The 26,558-nt window shown below is 48.1% G+C and overlaps 1 protein-coding gene across 2 annotated transcripts in view; it reads right to left on the minus strand.

Annotated features, from left to right (window-relative positions):
* tmem108 (transmembrane protein 108) overlaps positions 1-26,558 on the minus strand; it is a 35,496-nt gene that overhangs the window by 8,661 nt on the left and 277 nt on the right. Inside the window, exons 1-2 of one of the 2 annotated variants that reach the window (XM_084474942.1) lie at positions 11,581-11,610; positions 5,515-5,598 (exon numbers count right to left, since the gene is read on the minus strand). In XM_084474942.1, coding sequence (XP_084331068.1) covers positions 5,515-5,554 — 40 coding nt within the window. In that variant the 5' untranslated portion in view covers positions 5,555-5,598; positions 11,581-11,610. Of the gene's footprint in view, positions 1-5,514; positions 5,599-11,580; positions 11,611-26,558 lie in introns of those variants that run through there. The other variant, XM_084474941.1, reaches the window with a different exon arrangement.

Here is a 26,558-nt window from a genome sequence, read left to right on the forward strand (position 1 = left end):
CCCATAAAACCCTAGTCCACTGTCTCTACCCTCCGCACAAACAATACCCCACTAGCCCACAATACCTTACCAGCATGACAAAGAGCAGCAGCTAACCGCCCCCCGCATAATGATGACCGATGACCTCCATTGTGGCTCCACCCCTTCCGGTAGGACTGCGATATCAGCCGACCATGTCGTTGCATTGGTGTTACTCTTTATTAAGGACACTAGCAACGTACGCACGAGTCCTTCAGCCAACAGCCGCCTAGACCTCAGTGAATCACACAATGGAGGGTTGCACCAGGTAGTTTACCGTGAAACCGTGAAGCAAGAAACAAACGCAGAGAAGTTGTCACATCGGTCTTCCACTAGTTCCCCACCAGAAGTGGTGGTAATGAGCCTACCAGTCGGTACAGCTCACTGGGAAGGCTGGGAGGCTGATCTATCTGTCCTTCATTCATCTCGGTGGACTCGCTAATTCATCAATGTCCCATCTGTGTTGAAACAGGAGCCGGTTAACAACCGTTCAGACCACTGGTCGGCTTAGCACAGTCCAGATAGATGATATTTCACTCAGTAGCAGCAGCAGCCTCAGAACATCCCATAATAAGCACTATCTATCCAGAACATGAGTGTACTAGACTAGGGAACGCTTCGCTTCATTCATGGCATCACCACCAAACCGTGAAGGTTTCTCCTGGAGATTTGCTTGCACAGAGCACGTGAAGCCCCCTCTCTACACTCCACAGTGCACATGAGCTGTGCACGTTGGGGATGCCCCTGTCAGTCAGGACAGGGGAAGCAGTCTCGCAAGGTTCTAATCTCACAGCCAATCGGAATACAGAGGAGTCGGGATTATGCTGTACCAGAGATCTGTTGTGCTTTGTTATGATGGTATAGTGGTCGGGGGAGTTCCACTCACAGATAGATGAAAGGTTCCGGGTTCGCTCCCCACTGTCAACACACCACCTGGAGGCATCCTTGAGCAAGTTGTCCTGACTCTCGCCTGCTTCTGAATGACATCTGAGGTAGCGACATTTTAGATCTGTGCGTGGAAATATAAACCCTTTTGATCATCATTCTGCTCCCTTTAAGACAACACTACGGCCAACAATGGCGTCCATCCCCATTCCTCTGTTCTTCCTTACCGATGAGCACTACCCCTGTTTAAGACAACACGTGATAAGGGAAAGTCCCCTGACTCCTCCTCTTCCTCGTTCCGCTGTCATAACCCCCCCGTCCTCCCAGCGGACCGCCGCCTCCGGCCCGGAACACATGCGCCCCTCTGAGCCGTGTGTGTATCAGCCACCATCTTCACCCGCCCCACAAACACACACATTCCACTGGGTTTGGTTCGCCTCTCCCGGCACGGCATGATTGCCAGTCTGGGTACAGAGCCATCCCCAGGGAGAGGGGCGAGGGCCACGTCCTGTGGCCCTCAGGGTGGAGGGGCTGGATGGATGGAAGGGGTTTATTTTTGGACTAAATCTTAAGACATATTGTGTATCATAAGCTTTGTCTAATGAAGTCCTGTGTATTCTTTGTGTTTGCTTAAATCTATCTGAATCTCAGATACTTTGAGTTGTTAACCACACACACATCAATACTAACACATTCTCTTTCTTGTTGAGTTGTTTTTTAGTAATGTGTTCCGCAGTTTATCATAAAAACGCTGCATAAATAAAGAATGATTGAATGAATGGAGGTGAAGGTGGAGTGGATCAGTGGTGGGTGGAAGGATGGAAGGTGGAGAAGAACCGGATGGAAGGGTAGATGGAAGGAGTGGATGGAGGGGTGGCGGAGGGGTTGGAAAGATGAATGTGGTGGGTAGTGGAGCAGTGGAGGGGTGGACAGTGGAGGGTCGAACAGTGGAGGTGGAGGGGTGGACAGTGGAGGGGTGGAGCTGTGAGGAGGGGAGCAGTGAAGGGTGGAGGGGTGGACAGTGGAGGGGCGGAGGGGCGGAGGGGGATGTGATGGAGGGGTGGACAGTGGAGGGGTAGAGGGGGATGTGATGGAAGGTGGAGGGGTGGACAGTGGAGGGGTGGAGGGGGATGTGATGGAGGGGTGGACAGTGGAGGGGCAGAGGGGGATGTGATGGAGGGTGGAGGGGTGGACACTGGAGGGGTTAAGGGTGGACAGTGGAGGGGTGGAGGGGGATGTGATGGAGGGTGGAGGGGTGGACAGTGAGACTTAGAGGGTGGAGGGGTGGAAGGTAGAGCAGTGGAGGGTGGAGGGGCAGAGGATGGATTGGTGGAGGGGTGGAGGGTGCATTGGTGGACAGTGGAGGGGTGGAGGGTGGATGGGTGGACGATGGAGGGGTGGAGGGTGGATGGGTGGACGGGGTGGACGGTGGAGGGGTGGAGGGTGGATGGGTGGACGGTGGAGGGGTGGAGGGTGGAGCAGTGTAGGGTGGAGGGGGAGCAACAGACGCAAGCCCAGAGATAAGAGCAGAAGCTATCGCTACAGAGGGATAATTCCTTCCTGTTTAAACGCTCAGCTAATGTTGGTGGGACGATGGTGTCTATCAGCTGAGAGAGAGACACTGAGACAGAGTGAGAGACAATGGGAGAGAGAGAGGGAGCGAGAGAGAGGAAAGAGACTGATGGAAAAATGGCCATAGAAAGGTAGTCAGACAGAAACATGGAACAAGGGAGAGAAAGAAAGAAAGACCCCCCCCCCCCCCGAGAAAGATGGCGGTAGTTGAAAGATATAATGTGGAAGTCTATCGCAATAATCAATAAGGAAAGCTGTATAATATGACAGCCTGCGCCTCACATGGCGATCCCACAGGAAGTAGAAACATTAAACAGGAAGCAGGCTCTGCGGGCCGTTGAAGATAACGGAACCACCACCACGCAGCTAACCTTCCTACCGCTAGCTCTTCTAGGACATAATGTCTCAACGACATCACCCACATTTAGCCTCCACGTCATTTTGGAATGTATATCTTCTATGAAGGCTGGTTCAATTAGATTTGATGGGTAGTTTAGTTACCATTGGAAATTTGGTCATAATAGCATCAAGCGAAAAAATATATATATTAAACAATATAAAAGACAATTTAAAGTATGGATGAAGTCCAAGAAGAATAACAAAAATAAGGATAACAATGTCCAATAATATATATATAAGAATACTAATACAGTCCAGTGCAGATGTTCAACAGCCTGTTGACTCTGTCAGTTGGTTTCGTTGGATGTATTTATTGTTCCTAACATGTTTTTATGTACGTGCATCTTTAAATGTTTAATTTAATGTTGTGGATTCTTGGAAGGATCGCCTGATGTGTTCAAAAGAGATCCAAATTAAAAAAACGACACAAACAACATAATTACCCAACAGTCCTTGTAATCATGTGAGCGGAGAATGTTAATTAGGGAGCTGGCTAAAATCCTTACACATATTTCATTGTTCCCATGATAAGTGTTAGTGGTGGGGTGTTAGTGGCGGCGTGGCCCCCCCTGGGAGCAGAACAAGCTGGAGGGCGTAGCTCGCTGCTAACTGCAGGACAACATGGTGGTGTTTACTGATGAAGCCATGAGAGCGAGGGAGCTCGCTAGTCTAGAAGGTTTGCAGTCTGGCACGCACACACACACACACACACACACACACACACACACACACACACACACACACACACACACACACACACACACACACACACACACACACACACACACACACACACACACACACACACACACACACACACACAAATATGAATTCTTCCTTCGTTTAACAACTTATTGTGTCGAACGGAACGGGAAGTCTGACTGAAGCAGTTGTATCTTTATGTATTTTAACTTTGTGTATTTAAACACATGCTACCATATAGCTCATACACGTACATAAAAACCCACAAACACCCTCATATTATGCAGAATTCTGGAAGCATCTTTTGGCCTGCTGAAAGCACCTCTTCCTTCGTCTGTTTGATCCATTTAGTTGTCCCTGCAGGCTGCAGCACCATGACAACACTACACCTCTACAACCAGAGACCGTCTGCTGGTTTCAGTTATGGTCACAGAGAACCAGTTTATACCATTATCAAACGGTACAGGCACCTGTTAGAGCACAACCGGCCACCACAGGCTGGAATCAATGCTTTTGTTTTCCCACAATCCACCAGCCCAACGCTGAGTGTTGGCTCCACCGCATGCCACCTGTGTTCCTGCTGTGACTGAATCAATGCGGGCCGGGTAACGCGCCTCTGTATTAACTCACTAACACAATTAGTGGTTGTCAAGCCGTATCTGGTTCTAAAGTATAGAAATGAGGGTTACTGAAATTTCTTCATGAATAAAAAGGGAGAAAGGTGCTAAGCTAACATGCTACATTAATGCTCTGAGCTACAGCTCCAAACGGCTTGAGTCAATCTTTCCCCTAAAAAACTAGATGATAGATAAACTACATGATGGAGGGAAGATGGTTATGGAGGACCAGGGTAAGCTTGAGCGTCTATCTTGGTTCAACCACCTATAGCGTTATGACCTGTGGTCCTTGGGCCCACACAGGGTCTCTTGGGGACATTTACAGGGGCCGGGGGAGGATTTGGCCGTTAGCTTGGGCCTCACCATGTTAATCCAAAGATTACAAAACCACCTCGGAATCACACCCCTATGTCGCTCTTTAGCAAGGCGCCGTCTACCATCAAACACTTGAAGGCGGAAGCGTGGTAAATTCCACTATGGGATCAATAAGCTATTATAATATTCTGATGAGGAATGGATACGCCGATCACATCTCACCATCTCCATGGTGATCGCTAGACTAACCAATCCCACTAGACTGACCAATCCTAGAACTTTAAGACTGATGATATTTACAGACTAACCCCTATGGAAACAAAAAGCCCTTTACAGTGAACACCTCTTCACCCCTCCATTCACCACACATGTGCATGGGCTGGACAGCAGGATAGTGGAGAGCACAGGGTGTTTGACTCCCAGCCCCAAGGTTTTGGGTTCGAGGGTTGGAGGACAGCGAAGTATGCACTTCACATCCAGATTGGCACAGTTAAGGGCCGGGGACAGACGGGACAGGTCGCCTACATAGTTTGAAATTATCCATTTGGTCCCCCAATAATGTTTTACCTGTGTTGCACTATTCTACAATAAATACACAACAAGGCCACTCTTCTTTCTTTACTGAGCGTGATGTGATTAAAACACATTATCAAAAATGTAAAATAATAATAATACAAAAATATAGAAATAATATAATAAACATAAAATGATGGCAGGTTTACAGAGGTCGTGATCTGTTGCCAAATGAGTGGTGTTGACTTTGGTTACGATAGCACAGGTTGGGGCAAAAGCACATTCAGCAATCAGAAAAAAAGCCCTTATTCCTCTGTCACTTGCTGACCTACTCCCTCCGATGACCTGACACACCAAATGTTCACCCCTGCATCCAGCGCTCCAGTGAGGTATACAGCACCGCCTTGTCCACCGGTAACGATGGGTTGGTCCCATTTAGTTTCAATTACGCCAGGTAGCGGCTCCGGACGGCGCAGTAGGCAGCGGTACTCACTCAGCAGCGAGGAGCTCAGGGCCTGCAGGCTTGACTTCATGGTATCATGTGGTCCGTCTGCTCCTCCAAAGTGCTCATGGTTCTCTGGGGGAGAGAGAGGGAGATGAGAGAGGAAAGAGGGAGACGAGAGAGAGAGAGAAAGAGAGAGAGGGAGACGAGAGAGGAAAGAGGGAGAGGAGAGGAGAGAGGGAGACGAGAGAGGGAGACGAGAGAGGAAAGAGGGAGAGGAGAGGAGAGAGAGCATGTATTGAGTGATCATACAAACAATACATCTCAACTAAAAACAGATCAACAGTCGAAAAAGACAACCCAAGGAAAAATGTGCTCTGTTATTAAATATATATAGAAAGGCAGAGACAGAGAGACAAGCAAAATGAACAGACACGCTGTAACAGGAGTCCCCCGGCTCAGGTAACCGTCAGATTGTAATGCTGCTCATGTTGCAGGGTGACAGGCAGTGATTGGGTCAACACATGCTAACAGCTAGAGGTCTGGAGGTCCACAGGAAACCAGCCTCCTTATTACCCTGCAGCCAATCACAGGAAACCATAGGTCGCACCGGCCAATTAGAACAAGACCTGGGTCGTCAGCCCTGAATAATCAGAACATCGGAAATGGATGAATTAGATTGTACTTCTAGGGAAGAACTGTCACGGTTGCCCTTGGTTACCTGGCGTTGGTGTATTGACACTACAGGGGTACTGACGTGAAGAGGGCGGGGTCTGTGATGGAGTGGGTGTGGCCTTGGCTAGCTAAGCGGATTCAATGACATTAAACATTGACCAGAGTACCGCAGGTAGAAGGACAAAGAAGGAGAGCTGAGATGAGGGGTGTGTGTGTGTGTGTGTGTGTGTGTGTGTGTGTGTGTGTGTGTGTGTGTGTGTGTGTGTGTGTGTGTGTGTGTGTGTGTGTGTGTGTGTGTGTGTGTGTGTGTGTGTGTGTGTGAGTGAGTGAGTGAGTGAGTGAGAGAGAGAGAGATGGTCAGAGGGAAAAAGAGAGGAAGAGAGGGAGAGAGATGCATCTCTCTCAGTCAATCCAATGCTATGATAAAGGGTCGACTACAATACAGACTCTCTCTCAAACTACCACAAGGTCTCTGTGGTATAGACACACAGCATAACACAAGAATTATCTCATATCGTTTAGAAACATAATGTATCGTTTGATTGTATCCCTTGTTTCAAAAGCTTCTGCTCTCCTTGTGTTTTGAAAGTAAGTTCAACTTCAAACGCTTTGATTCCTTTCGGTTCACAACGTTGGGTTCGTTCACTGTACTCTGTGTCCCCAGCTCATCTCTGAATGTGGTCCCTTGTGATGTGGAGTGGGGCGGGGGGGCAGCGCATGTAAACCAGACACGGCTTGACGACCGCTAATTGTGTTAGTGAGTTAATACAGAGGCGCGTTACCCAGCCCGCATTGATTCAGTCACAGCAGGAACACAGGTGGCATGCGGTGGAGCCGACACTCAGCGTTGGGCTGGTGGATTGTGGGAAAACAAAAGCATTGATTCCGGCCTGTGGTGGCCGGTTGTGCTCTAACTGGTGCAGGTACCGTTTGACAATGGCATGAACTGGTTCTCTGTGACCATAACTGAAACCAGCAGCCGGTCTATGGTTGTAGAGGTGTAGGGTTGTCATGGTGCTGCAGGCACAACTAAACGGATCAAGCAAGACAAAGGAAGAGGTGCTTTCAGCAGGAAGATGCTTCCAAAATAATTCTGCATAATATGAGGGTGTAGGTGGGTTTTTATGTGTTTGCTGGCATATGTCAGGTTATGTAAATATGAGCTATGTGCTCATAGCACGTGTTTAAATACACAAAGTTAAAATACACAAAGATACAACTGCTTTGGTCGGACTTTCGGGTTCAGTTCGACACAATGAGTTGCTAAACGAAGGAAGAAGTTTGATCTTTCTATTGTGTGTGTGTGTGTGTGTGTGTGTGTGTGTGTGTGTGTGTGTGTGTGTGTGTGTGTGTGTGTGTGTGTGTGTGTGTGTGTGTGTGTGTGTGTGTGTGTGTGTGTGCGTGCATGTGTGGACTGCAAACCTTAACCACCCTCATGATATGAGGGTGTAGGTGGGTTTTTATGTATGTGCAGGCATCTGTTTATGTTGTGTATTCATGTGTTATAGCATGTGTTTGAGTGTATGCATGTATGGTGGGCCAACATGCCTCTGTGTGTCCGTGTAGATGTATAATATGCATTTATGTCCCTGCATAATTTGAGTGTGTGTGTGTGTTTGCACGTCTGTATATTGGTTTGCCCTGCCTTTATGTTTGTGACTCCGCAGGTTTTGTACATTTATGTGTCTATTTCTATCTATTTTGTGTGAATCTGTGCATGTGTGTGTACGTGTGTTGTGTATGTGTGTGTGTACCTGAGTTGTGTCTGTGTTTTTAAGTACATAACAGGTCCACACACTGACCGCTCCCAGCAGACCTCCGGCAGAGCAGCTGAGTCACAGCTCAGGTTTCCCATAATGTAACATGACAGGCCATGTCACACCTTCACAGCTAAGCCACAGGGCGGGAGGCCTTGGCCAGCGGCTATAATGACGGTTGAAGAACCCGCACCGCTAATGGAAGGAAGGATGACTCTTCGGAAGACTAACTGCTGATTTGCCTCCTCTCCCATTTCCCCCCCATTTCACATCACCTTTTGGATCTATTCCATAAATCACAGCAACAAAAATAACAAGAAATACACAAATTATGTGTTCACTTTTACATTAATCACTTTCCCTTCCTCTGGACTAGACAAATGTTTCCAATCGCTTAACTCAGACCTGAGTCATCTAGAGGCAATATTGGTTAGTTAGTTGGGCGGGGAAACCTTTTAGAGTTTTTGGAGAAACCATGGCAACTCAAATTGAGTTGTCATGGTTTCCAAAGATCCTAGAAGGTTTACCCATAAATTGCAGGCTTCTCTTTCCACACATACACCTGGGTGAACCACGCCACACTCGTGAAGTTACACAAGGGTGCATTTACCACTAGCTGTGATGTTGATTCACCAGTACAAGCCATGTCAAAATATCCCCTTATGTAACATCACCAGTGTGGAGCGATCCACCCAGATCTATCAACACACACCTGGTGGAACACACTGGTCCGGATACATAAGGGGATATTTGGACATGGCTTGCTTGTAATGTTTCATCAACATCACAGCTAGAAGTAAAATGAGGGCCCTTAAAAGTGAGGAGTAGATACGAGAGGCTGCTAAGGTCTGTTCTGCTTAGTCTGTGTTCTCAGGGCTCCAGTCACACCGGAGCGTTTAGAAACCCACACAGAAGCCGGCCGCCTGGGTAATCCCTGAAAACCAGGCTGATAGATTCACCATGGCAACGCTAATAGTACATAATATTTGAGTCTATTCACAAGGACATCCAGGGGCTTAAAGAAAGAGCCCACGTCCCCTCTCCATAAAATAAGACGTGTTGGGAATGATAACATGAACGGCGGCAAGCAGAACCGACGCAGCCCTTATTGAAGATTTGTCAGGGGACGGGTTACTATGTTGGTGATTGGGGTGGTAGTGGCGGGGGTTATGATGCTGGTGATGGTAGAAGGGGCTGGAGACGTTGGTGATGGTGGTGGTGTTGAATGTGGTGGTGGTGAACATGGTGATGGTGGACAACATGGTGATGGTGGTGAATGTGGTGATGGTGGTGGTGAATGTGGTGATGGTGGTGAATGTGGTGGTGGTGGTGAATGTGGTGATGGTGGTGGTGAATGTGGTGGTGAATGTGGTGATGGTGGTGGTGATGAATGTGGTGATGGTGGTGGTGGTGAATGTGGTGATGGTGATGGTGGTGGTGGTGAATGTGGTGATGGTGGTGAATGTGGTGATGGTGGTGGTGGTGAATGTGGTGAAGGTGGTGAATGTGGTGATGGTGGTGAATGTGGTGGTGCTGGTGGTGATGGTGGTGAATGTGGTGATGGTGATGGTGGTGAATGTGGTTGATGGAGGTGAATGAGTGATAGTGGTGGTGGGGGTACTGGGGGGGGGGGTGTGTTGGCGGGGCTGTACTATAGTCCAGAGCCAAGGTCACCCGCAACCCTTGGCACCTTGAAATAAATCCATCACCCCCTGCGTTTCTCCTCACTCGACAACAATGCTGTTAATTTTGGACTTCCCTGTATTCTCTGGTCCTGTAATGGGGGGGGTTGCAGCCTGGCCTCCTGCCCGGATACACTACAGAAAGCCAGAGAGGAGGGGGGGTGGAGATGTGGGAGAACGGTCGGGACCACAGTGCTCTGTTCTCATCGCCAGCTGATAACCAGCCTCTCACTCAGCCCGTCTCTGTGACCGGCTGATAGTCCTGTACCTCTCTCTCTCTGATACGGCTGTTTCTTTTCCCCTAACAATAGCGGTCCGCTCGCTGTTCTTCCACACATTTGAGAGGTAATCAGGCCTCTCCGGCAAGGGGAGAAGAGATGTTCCCAGTTGTCAAAAGCGCCTCAGTGTTTCAGTGGTGATTTGAACGTTTGAGCCTCAAGCTTTCTCATTCATAATTCAACATCCCAAAAAGTATTTTTTCGTCAATTAAAGTTTGCAAAATGGTGTCTGGGCAGGCGGCAGAGATTTAAACACTAATTCACCATTTTTCCTTCTCCCTCGCCTCGATGTGAGGAAAGCTTTGTGTGTGCAAAGCCTGTTACATCAGCGGGTTCTTTCCCAGTACACCAGCGAACAAGAGTCTAATCTTGGGCTCCATTTGAAGTTCTGTTAAGCCTGTCTCCTTTAATCCCCGCTCTTCAAGCCTGACCTCTGGAGAACAGTCACAGCAGGGGGTCTCTTCTGTATTTTGATGCTCCTGGATCCTCCCTTTTGATGAGAACCAGCTAGCGTGGGGTGTGATAGCAGCCAGAGGGTAACGCCCCCTAACCCCGCCCCTCACCTCCCAGGTCCGCTAGCGTCCGATCACTTCCGGTTCTGTCGGTAACAAGGGCTGGCATGATGAGTCAACAGCCCCCCCCCCCGATGTGTCGATGGGCCCTGACCCACGGGGCCCATTAACATGTTCCATGCCCTGACAAAGAACAGAGATCAGCTGGATCACATGAGACCGTGGTTTACGCAGCAACAGGCTGATTATGGCCAGCGTTCCTGTTATGAAACTGTGATAATCATGTCCTCCGTATCCCTGCGACTAATCTGCCTGGACCCAGTGAGTCAGCGGACCCGGCCAGGTCCCCACCTAATTGGCCCAAACAAACCCGGCTGAATGGTCGCGACTATCGATTTGACACAACAACAAGCTTAAATCAAGCGGAGGCAGCTTGAGCTGCTGTGCACTATTTATAGTAAGGCGGAGCAGCTTTCCAAGTATCCTTCCAAAGCTCCCCGACTGCTCCAAACCAAACATTTGGGCTGAACTCTGAGACGCAATGCTGAGTCACTGTACTGCACCGCGTGAGTTAGCGCTGTCAGAAACAAAATGGCTGCTCGAGCAGAACCAGTTGCTAAGGCAGCCACTGGACTGTCTTGGGTCATCAATCAGTGACAGCACGCCGCTCGGGGCTCCTGCCTGTCGCACTGCAACACATTAAAAGGCCATTAACAAAGGGCGCTGTAGCCCCACAATGCCGTTCACCTCCTACTGAGGTGAGGACTGGCGATAGGTCATCCAGTCCCATTGTATCTGTCAATCATCTTGTTAGCCATGATGCTAGATGGGTAGTCCGAGTGTATCTGTCAATCACCTTGTTAGCCATGATGCTAGCTGCGTAGACAGTCACAGCGTACCTGTCAATCTCCATGCTAGTTATGTATCACTAGCCTGATCGCTAGGTCTCATAAACATTTTCAACGGTCATCTTCTTCAGTATATAAAACAAGCCAATTGCTTTGTATAGACTTGTGTATGATTATATTATTATATTATTTAGGTACTCATAGGTCTAATGCTAGGATAAAGTGGATGAGTGTATTGATGGGGATATTCTGCGCACACGCACACACACACACACACACACAGGAATGCACAAACAAACATGGACACACACACACACACACACACACACACACACACACTGAATGCAGTCACATTGTGCACTAACTTTCAACTGATTTAAGACGTCAGACACGTCGACTGCGCAGCCATCCAGCGGAGATACGACCTCATCAACACAGAGTCGTGCCTTTTTCGGTCTGGCGGTAAGGGGGGGGGGGGTTGGAGACCGCCTCCTCCCTGGGGGAAACCGAGTACAGAGACAGAGCATCGACACGCCGCTCGTCTCCAGAGCCACCACGGTCACAGTCGTAAATGCCCCCCCCCACCACTCCTCCTCCTCCTCCTCACTACTCTCTCCGTAATGGGTTGTCCTGACGTGACCCCCCCCCTCAACGTATTGAAGCCCCTCAGGCCGAGGCAGGAGGCTCAGGACTCTGCACCTCAGTACCCTGGGGAGCAGGGTCTTTGGGATCACCCCACAGAGCCAGGCCCCATAACGCTGTGGGTGAGGCTGCAGCCCGGCAGTCTTTAGTTCAACAAACACCGACCCGGTTACAAAATAAAAGTCCTTTAAACCCTTTATTTCCCTTTCAAAATATGCCGTTGGCAGTATAAAAACCAACATGAATAATTCATCATCATGTTGACTATAGATTTGTTAATATAATATTCTCAGGGTTAAAGTTCAGACGCCAATAAAGAAAACTCTCCATTCCTTTCGCTTTTACATCTCAAACCATCAGACCATAAGCCAAGCAGACTTTCACCTTGAGCCTCATCTGACAGGACCCCACTGCCAGGTGGGAACCTCAGAGTCCAGCCCCTACCAGCCCGGGCCAGACCCAGTCCCAGGGACAGGACAGCGCCTTCAGGCCAGCCTCTGCTAGAGGACCCATCCACTAGCATATTCGCTCAATATGACTTACGCTGCTGATAACGAGCTAGCTTTGTCATTAGCAGGTAGCCTCTGACACACTACCCGGGCACTAATGACATCCCATAATCTGAGTCCTCATGGGAGGACCACCGCTGAGGAAGAACAGTGCTATCTGACCTCATCAATCATGCCGTGTTGCAGGCTTCAGTTTTCATCTGCAGAATGTGCTGGTTGTCATGGTGACGAGGAGGAGACAGAGGCTGGCAGCTTGATCTGTTGTCTAAGGTTCAGTGACTCTGGGGCCTTCCAAGAATGAAGACTGAAATCTGAATTCTGAAGAAGGCCTTTCAATAATAACAACAGTTGGAAACCAACAAGGGGAAAGTGTTCAAAGGATATGCAATACTTGAGTACTAAGCTTTTTTTTAGTTCTGAAAATTAGTTTTACTGAAAGGATTTTTACACTCAAAGAGGAATACTTAATACTTAAATGACTAGTGCAAATACTTAAACTTGAGTGGATTTTTTTTTTAACGGAGGTTGCTGACCCGAATAATAGACCTGAATAAAAGACCTGAATTTTTACTTTGACTTTAAAAACAGAAAAGAGTACTTCTTCTTATATGCAAATGTGATCCCTGGCTACGTGTATCTGGACAGGGAATGACGTTGGTGACACGGGGCTCTTATCAGAGGGGTTTGATGGTTAGCCCCTCATTCATCTGCCCTATCTCCACTCTTTTGCTCTCCGTTTTTGAAGCCACACCGGCCTTTCATTCGATTGGCTGATTTGCCGTCCTCATCCTCTTCTCTCATATTTACTTCCTGCTCACCAGGGAAGGCCAGCTCAGGGCTTCAAGCTAAACGTCTCATGAATTTAAAAGTAGGAAGAATTGTCGTTGACAAACCAGGATACGAGGGCACCAAAGACCTATGTTCAGACACTATCTTGCAACCCCCCCCCCCCCCGCTCACACACAAAGTACCTATTCCCATGATGACACATACTGCCAGAGTGAGTTGATGTCACTTTTACCAAAACACACCGAGTGCGATAGCTCTACCCAGTGAGAAACCGAGTGCGATAGCTCTACCCAGGTGTCCCCGGATCCGCTCTGAGCCAATGAGACGGCTCCGCTACGGCTCCGCTACGGCTCCCTCCCAACACAGATGGAGGGGAAGGTTGTTTATCTCTCCGGGGAGCAGGTAGAATGTGACATGTCGCCAGAACCGTTCAATTGAGACAAACAGCCCTGTGGACATCGCCGAACGAGAGCATGACACAGCAGTCGCCACGGTGACTTCCTCGGGCGCTGTCAGGCAGTGTTTTCCCACCTGCGTGTTGTCACATGGTGGGGGGAACGTCGAACCAGTTCACACTCACTATTGACTCGCTGGATCTGAAAGCCGATCATAACCAGACAGCTACAAATACAGGTGAGAACACTCACATCAGGTTCAGAAACAGTTAAACAAAGTCACATTGGTGATACCCATTCCCACGTTCCACTGCATAAGACTTCTGATTGGGAGGTTAGACTGATGGGATCCACTCATGCCAGACATGTTATTCACCCTGCGTGGCCGACAGCCCCATCGGCAGGTGAATATTGTAACCCATTACGTTTCGGGAGCTTGCTTAGACATGTGTGGAACAACCAGTGGCTGGTGACCATTGTCACCCATGATGCGCTGTTAAGTAAATTCACTTCGGTAAAGTTTAATGAGTTACCTGGAACTCAACCACAGAGTCACACGATCTCCAAGGAGAGCAGAGGTTCGCATACCAAATACCAAAACCCCCTTGTGTCCACACTATTCTGAACGTGAGGTCATCGTAAATCAACCCTCTGCTCTTGAGGATGTGTTTTTCTAGTCTTGAGCGGTTTGTCTAAATGATGAATGAATTCTGAGGGAGTATCACGGACGTACATGAAAGTGTTCTCGCCGCTCGCCGCAGGGTTTCTGTGTCGCTGATTAAAGATGCAGGGGTTCAAAGCCTCCACTGAAGGAGTACGCCCTGCAGAGGACGACTCCGTCCACTACCTCCAGCTCCGTCCTCCGTAGAGACATAAGTCGTTTAGAGGCGGCCACACCCACACACCCACTGTGTACTAACCCTCCAAAACAGGCCTAATCCCCTTTACTAAATCAACACGACAGATGACACACACACAGGGAGGGTCGCGGGTGCAACGCACAGACAGGATTAGGATAAAGACCCGCCCTGCATGGTACCAGCGTGGCTGTTGTTCAGAGGTTTGATGATGCCAAGGTTCAATGGACGATTATCACCAAAGAAACCGCATTTCTGAAAGATACATTCTACTGGCTTATTTTATAGACAGGAGAGTGAAGAGTGACAGGAAAGAGGGTGGGAGAAAGAAGAGAGGGAATGACACACAGAACAGGGGCTTGGGGTGGGAATTGAACATGGAGCACATGGTCAGCACACTCATGGGTGGAGCCACGCACAGACACCAAACGTTAACGTCCACGCAAAACGCAACCGACTCATCCGCAGTCTCTCGCTTAGCAGCGGCAGATGTAGCGCTGAGTCACAGGCCCGTCGTGATTACGGATATCCTCCGCTTTCGATAACACTTGAAAGAGGCTTGAGCCAGAGTGGCTGAGCGGCCAAAACACGCTCACGGTCTGGCGTGGGGAGGCCTTCCTGTTGAAGTGGCACATTGTAATCCTCCCGTCCATTCTCTGGGCCTGTGGTATCAGGCGCTCCACTCACGTCCGGTGGTGGACAGGAAGCGAACGCAGAGGAATGTGTGTGAGGTAGACGCAGCAAGCATGTCTTCCATGTTACAACAAAAGAGTCTGCATGACCAGGAAATAACAAGCCTGTCCGCACTGTCTCTGCACTTCCTGTCGCCGTGCACACATAAAGAGCTACGCATACAGTGATGCAGCTACATACGTACGCAGGAATGTGGGATTAGACAAACACACACACACTCACAATGACACACTTAAACATACAGGAATAGACACATGCATAGGAAGACACACACATAAACAATCAGGAATACACACACACACACACACACACACACACACACACACACACACACACACACACACACACACACACACACACACACACACACACACACTTCAGGAAGTTTTTACTTCACACATTTTGAAATACACCTCCTCATGGGATCTGTGGTCTGGTAACAATCACAGGAAGAGCGGGAAGGAGGGTGGAGGGAGGGATGGGGGGGTATTGTATGGTGTTTTCCTGACTAGAGAGAGGGCAAGCCCTGCACAACCCCATCTAGGATGGCAGAACATCTGCAGAGAGAGAATTCCCACTAGGAATAACCCTGAGAGACGGAGATAGAAAAAGAGGGTGGGACATTTAGAGAAAGAGATAGAGTGAGAGAAGCAGAGGGTGGGAGAGACAGCAACAGAAGGAGAGAGGGAGAGAGAGAGAGAGTGACTATGGATAGATAGGGATAGAGAGAGAGAGACAGAAAAAAAAAATAGATAGCGGGATAAAGAGGGAGAGATACAGTGAAAGAGAGAGAAGGGAAGTGAAAGAGGGAGAGAAAAGAGAGAGGGCTAGGGGCCTATTGTGAGCAGGTTGTGGGGATGTATTGTTTGATAAGCTCCGCCCCTCTATTCCTGCTCCCACCTCGAGTAATGAACAATGAACGGAATAAAAAACACACAGAGAAAAACTCTGCCCTTGCTGTTCTCTACGACATCATGGGGATAACAGGAGGAAAAACAACCTGAAGAGCTGACTCACACCCAGCAGCTCAACACACACACACACACACACACACACACACACACACACACACACACACACACACACACACACACACACACACACACACACACACACACACACACACACACACACACACACACACACACACACACGTAGGAAGGGGTTAGGGGCATCATGTTGAAGGACGCCTATAACTCTGCAGACATAGGGGATCAAACCCAGTACCTTGAACACCCTGACCACTACACCATCCTGGGCCCATGTTAGACTTGGACACATGCCATAATACTGATGCAAGAATGCTGTTTGAGTCCATCTTCAGTGCCTTCATCACACTGAATGGCACAATAACACAGTGAACATGGTTTAGCGAGCGCACATACCAGGTCTCCTCGAGGAGCGAGTGTTTGACCCACACAAAAGGTCAGTACCGGTGGAGCCGGGATGGAGTTGACCTTTAACCCTCGGGCTCTAGCGGGCATTCCTGATTAAAGCGCTGGTGTGAGCTGGGAGGAGTGGGGGCTAATGGAAAGGTGAAGGTGGTGGTGGTGGTGGGTGTACCTGGAGGGAGATCGGGGCAGGACCAGGATGGGTCTGACATTTCAAAGTGAGGGTCCCTCATGGCCGGGATGGATTTAGTTTGAGAAGGGGAGCTGTACGGAGCCACGTGGGCCGCAGAAGGTTATCTCCGGCCAGACAGTTTCCCGCCTAAAGGCCTGCTAGCAGGGAAACACCCGTGTTGAGACAGCCATGACAGCATACAAAGTGAAATCAGAGTGTAACTATGAGGAGAATGTGTGTGTGAGTGTGTTTGCTTGCATACGTGTGGGTGATTGTGTAAGTGGGTGTAAAGGTAAACAACCTCTGGACAAGAAGGAAGAATAAAGTGTCAAATCTAAAAGCAGATCAATTCACACTTTACCCTCCTCGACATGAGACATCTCCTTCTCAAGGGGGTCCGTGAAACACAATTACAATTTGTAATTAAATTACAAATTAAATTCATTCATGAAATGCATACATACACATTTAATATCTAAATAATAATACAGTATCCTTCAATCGGTGGGTCTCCCATTCTGTTCCCAATGCCACCCTTAGACTGGTTACCAGGGCTCAGACTGATGCCTTCGCCGTGACATTAGCATATTAGTGTTTGGTAATTCCACTACGCCCGCTAATCTCCAGCTAGGAAGGCGTTGGCATCGAGATAGCCGGGATCCACGGATCATCTGGCAGTAACCACCTACATCTTTCAGTCTGCAAAGTGTAAACATCCTAGCTGGTGTGGGCGCTTAGCAATACTGTGATGTGTTATTAAGGAGCTTGAGTATGGATTACTGTCAAAGACACAGCATCCATCACCCGTCTCTCCCAGACACTTACGGGGGAAAATAAAGAAGCAATCAACTCACCCACTCAGCACGCTAATTGCTAACACTAGCCACGCCCCCTTGGGACTCCTAATCTACACTTCAGAGGGCACAGGATTGTATGTGTTTGGGTATGTTTTTGTATGTGGGTGCGTGCGTGCGTGCGTGCGTGTGCGCAGGTGTATGAATATGTACACACGTGCATGTCTAGTAATTTTCATGGGGCTGTGTGTATGTCTAGGTGTTTGTACGCGTGTGTGGGAGTGTGAAGGCACGTGCATGTCTAGGTGTGTTTGTGTTTCGCTAATAGACATTTAATTAGTGAAGGACTGAGCTCTGGTTTGCCAGTGTCATCACTCACCAACCAATTAGTGAGCAGGTAAACAGCTGCCTCATTCCCAGCCAAATACCACACACACACACACACACACACACACACACACACACACACACACACACACACACACACACACACACACACACACACACACACACACACACACACACACACACACACACACACACACACACACACACACACGAAATTTGACATACACACACAAATACTCAGACAAATTACATGAAATATAAATATTCATGAGCGGGCAATGGAAGCACACACACGCACCCACACCCAGACACTATCACACTGCGATAGAGGCGGTCGATTAGTGAGAGAGTGGTAGAGTAGTGAGAGGTGGTAGAGGAGTGAGGTGGTAGAGTAGTGAGGTGGTAGAGGAGTGGGGTGGTAGAGTAGTGAGGTGGTAGCGTAGATCAGTTTGCAAACAACACATCATCAGTGAACACATCCTTCTTAGAATTCACTAGAAGCCACTCCCACTAAATCTGAACAAATCCCAAAAAGGTGGGGTAACCACTCTTCATCCCAACCGTAACCTGGATTCACCTCTAGATCCCTCAGAATCTAGAGAGTGTTTTGATGTCATGCTGCGCAGGTCAGTGTGTTCTGGTGAAGTGCATCATGGGAGATGGACGGCAGCCAGACAGACATCATCACGGAGAATGCGAGCAAAAAAGCCGCCGGTGCTCGGCTGATCCGCTCAGCGTTAGAGAGCTAAATGTCAAACCCCTCCCCCCTGGGGGAGTTTGTTTCTGCACCAAGTTTGACAGAAGTCTTGTCTCTCTCTCTCTCTCTCTCTCTCTCTCTCTCTCTCTCCTCTCTCTCTCTCTCTCTCTCTCTCTCTCTCTCTCTCTCTCTCTCTCTCTCTCTCTCTCTCTCTCTCTCTCTCTCTCTCTCTCTCTCTCTCTCTCTCTCTCTCTCTCTCTCTCTCTCTCTCTCTCTCTCTCCATCATTGAATCACTGTCTCTCGACCGTGGACAACAGGGGTGATCAGCAGGGTCTATTAATAGCAGTATTCAGCAAAGGATGGACTGGAGACGGCCTAACTATTACTGACAGGGCTTCCATTGGTTACCGTGGAGACAGCTTGGCTCAAGGACCACCAAACCACTACTGTGTATTTCATGGTGTCGCATTTTGTGTTGCAGTGTGTGGTGGTGTATAAATGCGTGTCTGAAAGCATGCATGTGTGCATGTTTCGTGTGTGCATGTGAGTGCGTGCCATGCTCAGAAAACACGGTGACGCATACGGACCCGTTCCAACGGCAGCAGATGCAGAAACTCACTTACTACACAGAACAGGGGAGGGAGAGAGTGGGAGAGAAGGTGAGGCATAAACTGAGAGATGGAGCGAGAGAGCGAGGGAGAGACAAAGCCAGAGAGGGAGCTAAAGGTGAGAACGTGAGGCAAGAACCGCGAGAAAGAGAGAGGCATAAATCAGCGCCGTCTACACAGTTTGACAGCCAGAGTTTACTGCAACCGACTGCAGTGTTTTCCCTGTCCGCTGCGTCCAACTCATCCACTGCTCCTCAGAGCAAACACCAGACCACACTCCTCTCTCCTCCTCCCCCTCGCTTCTCATCGATTCTCTGCCCCTCTTCTATTTTCCTCCACGGTTCTCCCCCTCTACTCTTTCCGATTGTGCCTCCTCTGTCCTTCTTCCTATCACTCCCTCTCCCCTACTCCTCCCCTTATCTCCTTCTCCCCTCTTCTCCTCTTCCCCTCTCTTTTCCTCCACTTCTCCTTTTAGCTCCTCTTCTTTCCCTCCTCTCTTCTCCTTCCTATGGCTTCTCTTCTTTTCCTACTCTTTTCTCCTCTCCCCTCCTTGAGCGGAGCCTGTGCAGTCTAAACTACAAGGAGAGACCGGGTCTGCCTGTTTAGTTCTGGGTCGAGATGTACATCCGACTGAAGAAATTGGGGATCGAACCCAGTGTGTGTGTGTGTGTGTGTGTGTGTGTGTGTGTGTGTGTGTGTGTGTGTGTGTGTGTGTGTGTGTGTGTGTGTGTGTGTGTGTATCATCTTTTCTTTCTGCCCACAGAGTCCTTACAACACGCTGGTGGTAAACGCCATCGTTTCCATGGCGACGGGGCTGACTCACAACACCCCCCCCCCCACACACATCCCACAATCTGAACACACTATAAACACACATATGTGCATGCACACATACACACAGGCTAGGTAAAATGGCACTGTGTCATTTTTCTGTATCAGATTTTTTTCTATTGCTGAAGCCTTATTTCATAAATTGTCAACACCTCTGGAAATTAATTTCTGGGGCTGATAGAAGGCTACAGAGATACCACACAGAGAGAGAGAGAGAGAGAGAGAGAGAGAGAGAGAGAGAGAGAGAGAGAGAGAGAAGAGAGAGAGAGAGAGAGAGAGAGGTTGACATAGCAAAAAAAATCAAAAAGGAAGGAACAAAGGATTGATAGAATGCAAAAAAGGGTTAAGGTAGCAAAAACGTAACAAGAAAGAAAAGGGTAATAACGAGCAAAAGTAGAGAACGACACTGAAAAGGGATAGAAAAGAGACAGAAAAGGTGCAAAATAGAGGAAAGATAATGAAAAAGGTACAGCGAGAGAGAGAGAAAGAGAGCAAGATGAATAGCCAAAGAGAAGGAGATAGAGAGAGCAAGATGAACAGCCAGTGAAAGCAAGCCCGAGCGAGAGCAATATGAAGAGCCAAGGAGAGAGAGAGGGAGCGCGAGAGCGAGGGAGAGAGAGAGATTACATTCATATAAAGCACTTCCTAACAGGGAGTGACAAGGTGCCAATAGCCTCATAAGCACCAGCGGTGTCCCTGCGGTCACTCGATGATGACACGCCGTTTCCCATGATCCCGTGGGAGGTCAGAGGATATAACGGGAACGTGTTGCGCCATGCATCCCTGTTGAAGTAATTAGGCTTCAGGCTTTGTTCACATATGACGCTAGTTGAATGTGGAAACGTTTTTAAATAAAGGTTTTGCATCCATACTAGCGGTGCTTGTGTCTTCTCTCATGCCCAGAACACTTGCCCCTGTCGCCGATGTATAGATTATGTCACACACCTGTGTTTTCAAATTCTTCTGTTTTTAATCGGCCACACTACAACGAGAGAGACTGGCATTTTGAAACGTTTCCAATTGAGATGGCGTCCTTCAAAAATGAACGTTTTTCGGCGGAAGTAAATGCAGTTTTGGTGTGGACCGAAAGCCCTAACAGAGCCAAAAGCTATGTTTTCAAATGTATCTGCAGCAGTGTGGTAAGGTAAGCCTTTTAAACAATGGTATGTTTAAAGGGCATTGAGAGGGGAAACACACCAATTGAATAGGAATGATTGCTCACTGTGTTTGTATTTCTAATTCAACTATTGAACTATGAAGCATACTGTACAAGCCAAACAAAGTCCACATGTTAAGAATTCATCAAATGCCTCTCTAGGATTCTCAGAGAATGCAAGCGGGATAGAACTGTTTCTCAACCCAGCATAGTGAGGTAGACGTGTCTGAGAGAAGTTGCTACGGAAACAAAAGTCCAACCATTCACCAACCATTCCCTCCATCAAGGCTTTCACACACACACACACACACACACACACACACACACACACACACACACACACACACACACACACACACACACACACACACACACACACACACACACACACACACACACACACACACACACACACACACACACTGTTGTGTGAAGTGGTGGAAAAACAAAAACAACAGAACTCATAAGCAGGCTTTGTACACAGTCTTCTAGACTCAGTGGACCACCGCACTTCCTGTATCTTAATCCTCAAGCATCACATCCCGTAATAAGCAACACCTGCCAGCATTGTTCCCCTTCTGTCACATGACCCTGCAGGATAACCTGAGGGTGATGGGGAGGGGGGGACCCCAAACCCATAATCCCATTAGTGGTTCTCAACCCGGGGCTTGGGTTCCCCTTTGGGGTCACAAGATAGCATTTTGCGGGTCACTAGATCAGTCATAGAATTGTAAACCAGTTGACCAACCAAACAAATGTAAGGTAGGGCTGAAGTTAATTTATAATCTTAATTAAGGTTTTAATTGTAAGAACATTGATTTAAAGATACATATTTACAATATATACATGCTAACCAAGAGTGTATTTTGCAAAACAAAGTTAATCTGAGAAGATGGTTGATTTTCTCGGATGTATCAATGTATCAATGAGTTTAAAATAATCAAAACATTAGTTGACAGTGTAAATAGTTAGTTGCAGCCCAAGGAACCACTTAATAAGACCAAATACTGATCAATCCATTGAAATCGTAAATATGATACGGTTGCAGTTTTACTTACTACACATGTAGATGACATAGTGCTTTGGTCGCCTATAATGGCTTCAGTTTCGACATTCAAGTTTGAAACCCCATCATTGACAACACAAACATGTTTTCAAATGAACAGCGCTATGGAAATGCCTGTCAAGCTCTAACATGGAGGACTTATAAATGAGGAAAAAAAACAGGAAATGTTTACGCCCACAAAATTTCAGAGGAGGACTTATTGGGTTTAATTCTGTTTTCAAGATACAAAAATAAGTATGAGATTATACAAATTTTTCTGTTGACAAAGCGTAAAATGAGCATGTTTCTGAAAAGATGATGAAAAGATGGGAATAGTTTCTCCTGCGGTCTCTTAGGTACATTTATAGAGTTGATGCAATGTGTGGCTTGGTTCCAGACAGATCAACACACAGATTAGGACCGTGTGTGTGTGTGTGTGTGTGCGCACGTGCATGCATGCGTGCGTTGTCCGGAGGTTTTTTTTGGGGGCACGCAGTGTTGGGGGTTATCCTCTAAACCTGGGATATCCACTAGGGATTACTGACCCCAATGAAATATCTGCCCAGAATAATCACCTCTGTGTTCCCAATCTTCTTTAGTTAGTTGGTTTCTATTCCTAATATCTACAACAAAGATATGTAAATAGTATACATATAAAATACATTAATGCACAATTAATAAACATTAGTTGTCAGCCCCCAAATACTGACATTTTAGAAATAATTTATCATAATGTTGAATAAATCATTTGGTACAATTGGTACATAATTTTGGGACGTTTTCACTTTTTCCTAAAAAATTTTTAAGTAGCACTTTCTTTTTTTTAATCAAGTCTCATTACATAACCCACTCCCAGAAGCCATCAGCCAGCGAGGTGCTTATCAGGCCATGGAGCGCGGCCCCCAGGGTCCTTCCGGGCCCTGAGGTCCGGGCCCATCAGGGCTGGGGAGGGGGATCATAGTGGCATGGCTGGCTTGGAGGAATGTGAGGAATTTCCCCTCTAAACACCGGGTTCCGGGTGCTCGGTCGCTCACCCACCTCTTATCTCACCTCGGCCCCCGTTAATCATTCTCCCAGGAGCCCGGGAGGGCAGGGGGCCCACCGTCAACCTCCACCGGACAGTGTCTACTGCCGATGGGGGGGGGGGGGGGGGGGGGGGGGGGGGGGCGGGGTGGAATCAGTGCCACTGGACCAGGGTCTGGTTGGTGGGACAGCGAGGCAGCCCTCCAATAAGGCTGTGTTTGGTAAGAATATGGTTATTCTATATAACCAGGGATCACATCACTAACAAATGCCACACTTCTGGGTGGCAGTCTCGTGGCTAGCTGGAAAGTACTGGGTTCCATCCCCAATGTCTGCAGCTGGATTTGTATCTTTGACTAAGATGACCGCCGGCCTCTACCTCCTCCTCAATGACATCTGAATTCACTGCAAGTCTCTGGATAATAAAAGCATCTGCTTAATGACTGAACAGTCCCATGCAGCATCTCATCAGCACGTCACTGCCATGAGATGACTTGAGACAGCTCTCAAAAAAGGTTAATCATGACGCAACAAATCAAACCACAATACTCTCTCACTATACTATTGCACTCCAAAAACAGAATTACAGCGCCATCATACACCCTTAGCGTCAACGAGCGTTCTGGTTGAACCCGATTACAATAACAAGGACCGCTTCATAAACCGTCCATTAATAAGCACATTGTCGTGGCTTGGTGAATCGATACCATGTTGTAACCACACAGGATTAAGAATATCACGTGTGCGTATTGATATTTTATTACACAGCTAGACTCCAGCACACGCACAAACCCCACACACACACACACACACCACCCCCAGCCACCTCAGTCCGTTACAAACACCCCCATGTTGGGCAGACAGTGGTGGTCATGATACTGCTCTAATGGGATTGTAAATGTCATCGATGCTGAAAGAGGGACACGCTGTGTTCGCCTGCCGTGGGCTCTTTTCCTGCTGCCCTCTCTCGACCACAAGCGTAAGTGGCTTCATGATGGACACTCTCCTCTCCTTCTGTTTTTGGGGTTCATATATGTTTTTTGTCCTTCCAAACTAACAGCAGGTTTCAGCGCAGTGGTGGTGAAGCCTACCCCTCGTGTGGAACGCCGTCATGGCTGCTATTGAAATCTTTCATGCCATCATTTCATTCCCCCCCCCCCCTCCTAGTGTAACCCGCTCTTGCGGGTGTGTGGGGGGCTGTGAAAACACAGGAAAGGAAAGAGTAGAGGCTGGTTTCCCCTTGGTCCTGGTTCTGGTCTCTCTTCCGTGTGTATGATATGTTTTGTCAGGCTTTGGGAAGGCTGTTAACACCCGCCTGGGTACATAGTGGGAGCTGGGGTGTAGGTGGTGCTGGTGGTGGGGGGCGGGGGGAGTATTTACTCTGGGGAGGGGACAAGGAGCTGTACCATTCTCCACCGGTCATGAGGGACACTTAGGTGGCCACAGGAGAGATCTCCAAGGACCTTTTAAAGCTGCATTCCTTTCCAGCGCTATCCCATGGTGCCTTGAGGCCTCGATCGCTCCAGGCTTTAACACAGGTCGGGTCGTGGACTTAAAAGAGCAGAACTCTGTTTCCTGGTAACACATCCACTTGATAAGGCAGTTTAGGGCGGATCCAGTTTTTGCGGGGATGGGAACGCCGATACAATCTGAAGGATTTCCCAAGGCGTTGCAACATTTTCCAAAGTAAACTTCCGGGCACTTCCATGGCAGAGATGGAACAGTCCAATCATACCGCACGAAACATTTAGACAAGACAAGAGCTGTGATTGGTCAACTTAAGCAGTGTTCTTGAGCTCTAAATTCATTAATAATTTAGAAATGTTGGTTCTCTCAATTAATTATGCATTTTAACTTATACGGTTTGACAACAGCCAAGTAATACAAACCCTAACATCATAAAACCATTTATGTTGGCAACTAGGAATCAAACTGCCAAAAATAATTAGAATTGTACTAGGCTACAACTTCGAATACAAAAAAATAAGGATGAATAATTAACTCAGAAATAGAAGCAAGTTAACCCTTTGAAAATGATGAAACCGACCAAATATCAACTAGTAAGCTTTTCATCATGTGCGATGACAGAACGTGGCCCTCGTACGGGTCACCGGTTCTCCACCGCTGCCCTATGACCGTCCTGCCCAAAGCATACCACTCTGAACACATCATTAATTCCAAGTGCTTTGCCCTAATGTCCGCTAATACCCATTCAGCGTATCGCAGCGTGTCGGCTCGGCGTGCCCCGAAGGAAGCCGTCAGCCACAGATGTCAATAACCCCAGCCGACCCCTCCCCGTGCACGGCATCGAGGGGGGGAAGAGACTGTGGCCCCGAACAAAGGAGCGCGCGGGTTTCGACGGAGAGCGCGCCACCAAACATTCCGACCACAATGGGTGGGATGGAGAGCAGGTTCAATGTGTGTGCACTTGCTATGCACTTTACCGTCCACCATGTTGGCGGAAACAAAGAGCAGGCCGGCCAATGAAATGAGGTATTTGGGCATGGCGGCCTGGTTGTTGATGGTCGTAAGTGTTTTTAAAAGTGTGTGTGCGCTATTCGGCGCTTTGTTCCACACATGTTGCTTGGTAATCCCCCACTTGAACCGTGGAGACAGTTGGGACACAAGTTCCCCCCCCCCCCCGCCAGAGAATGTGTAACTTTTATAATACAATATACTTTCAAAACAATACATAGGCATATTGTTTTAAGATTATATATTTTAATTTGGATAGTAAATTACAGTATGTAGGCCGATAGTGCTATGGGACGGCTACATCTGGTCATCGCTTTAACAAACAGCCAGCCTAAGCAATAAATCTCTTTCTGACAAACCAGGTTCATTCGTGGGGTCACATTGATATGAATGTACCACCAGTCTCGTCCAGTAGCTTAAACACACACTCCTAAACGAACGGGATCCCGTGGAGGATCCACTGTATGGAAACGAGTCAACGCAGAAAACATAACTGGGGACATGTCCCGCTTTGGTCAGCAACTTTGCCAAACAAATGACATCCAAATAAATCATGAGCCTACCTGACCGTGGTAAAAGGGGGGAGCATGCTAATACGCTGTTTTTATACTGGCTCAGTCCGACACATCACTGTAATTAAGTTGGTAGTTCATAGTGAAACACCGTGTGGTGAGGTAGTTCATCGGGGATCCCTCGCCGGTGGATTCGATGCGACGCACCAACTTAATCACTCGTGGAAAGTTACGACCCGGGAATGACTGGGAAAACGTTAAGCACGGGGGGGACGGGTGATCATTCATCATCAGCGTGAATGAGAACATCGTACATAGAAACAGATGACCGTGTGACAGACAAATGGTTGCGGCGTGTCACGCTGTTGGCTACATCCCCCCCACACAAACACACTAAACGCTGTC

Source organism: Micromesistius poutassou (assembly GCF_964030765.1).
Source record: "Micromesistius poutassou genome assembly, chromosome: 11".
In the NCBI taxonomy this organism is placed as follows: Eukaryota; Metazoa; Chordata; class Actinopteri; order Gadiformes; family Gadidae; genus Micromesistius; species Micromesistius poutassou.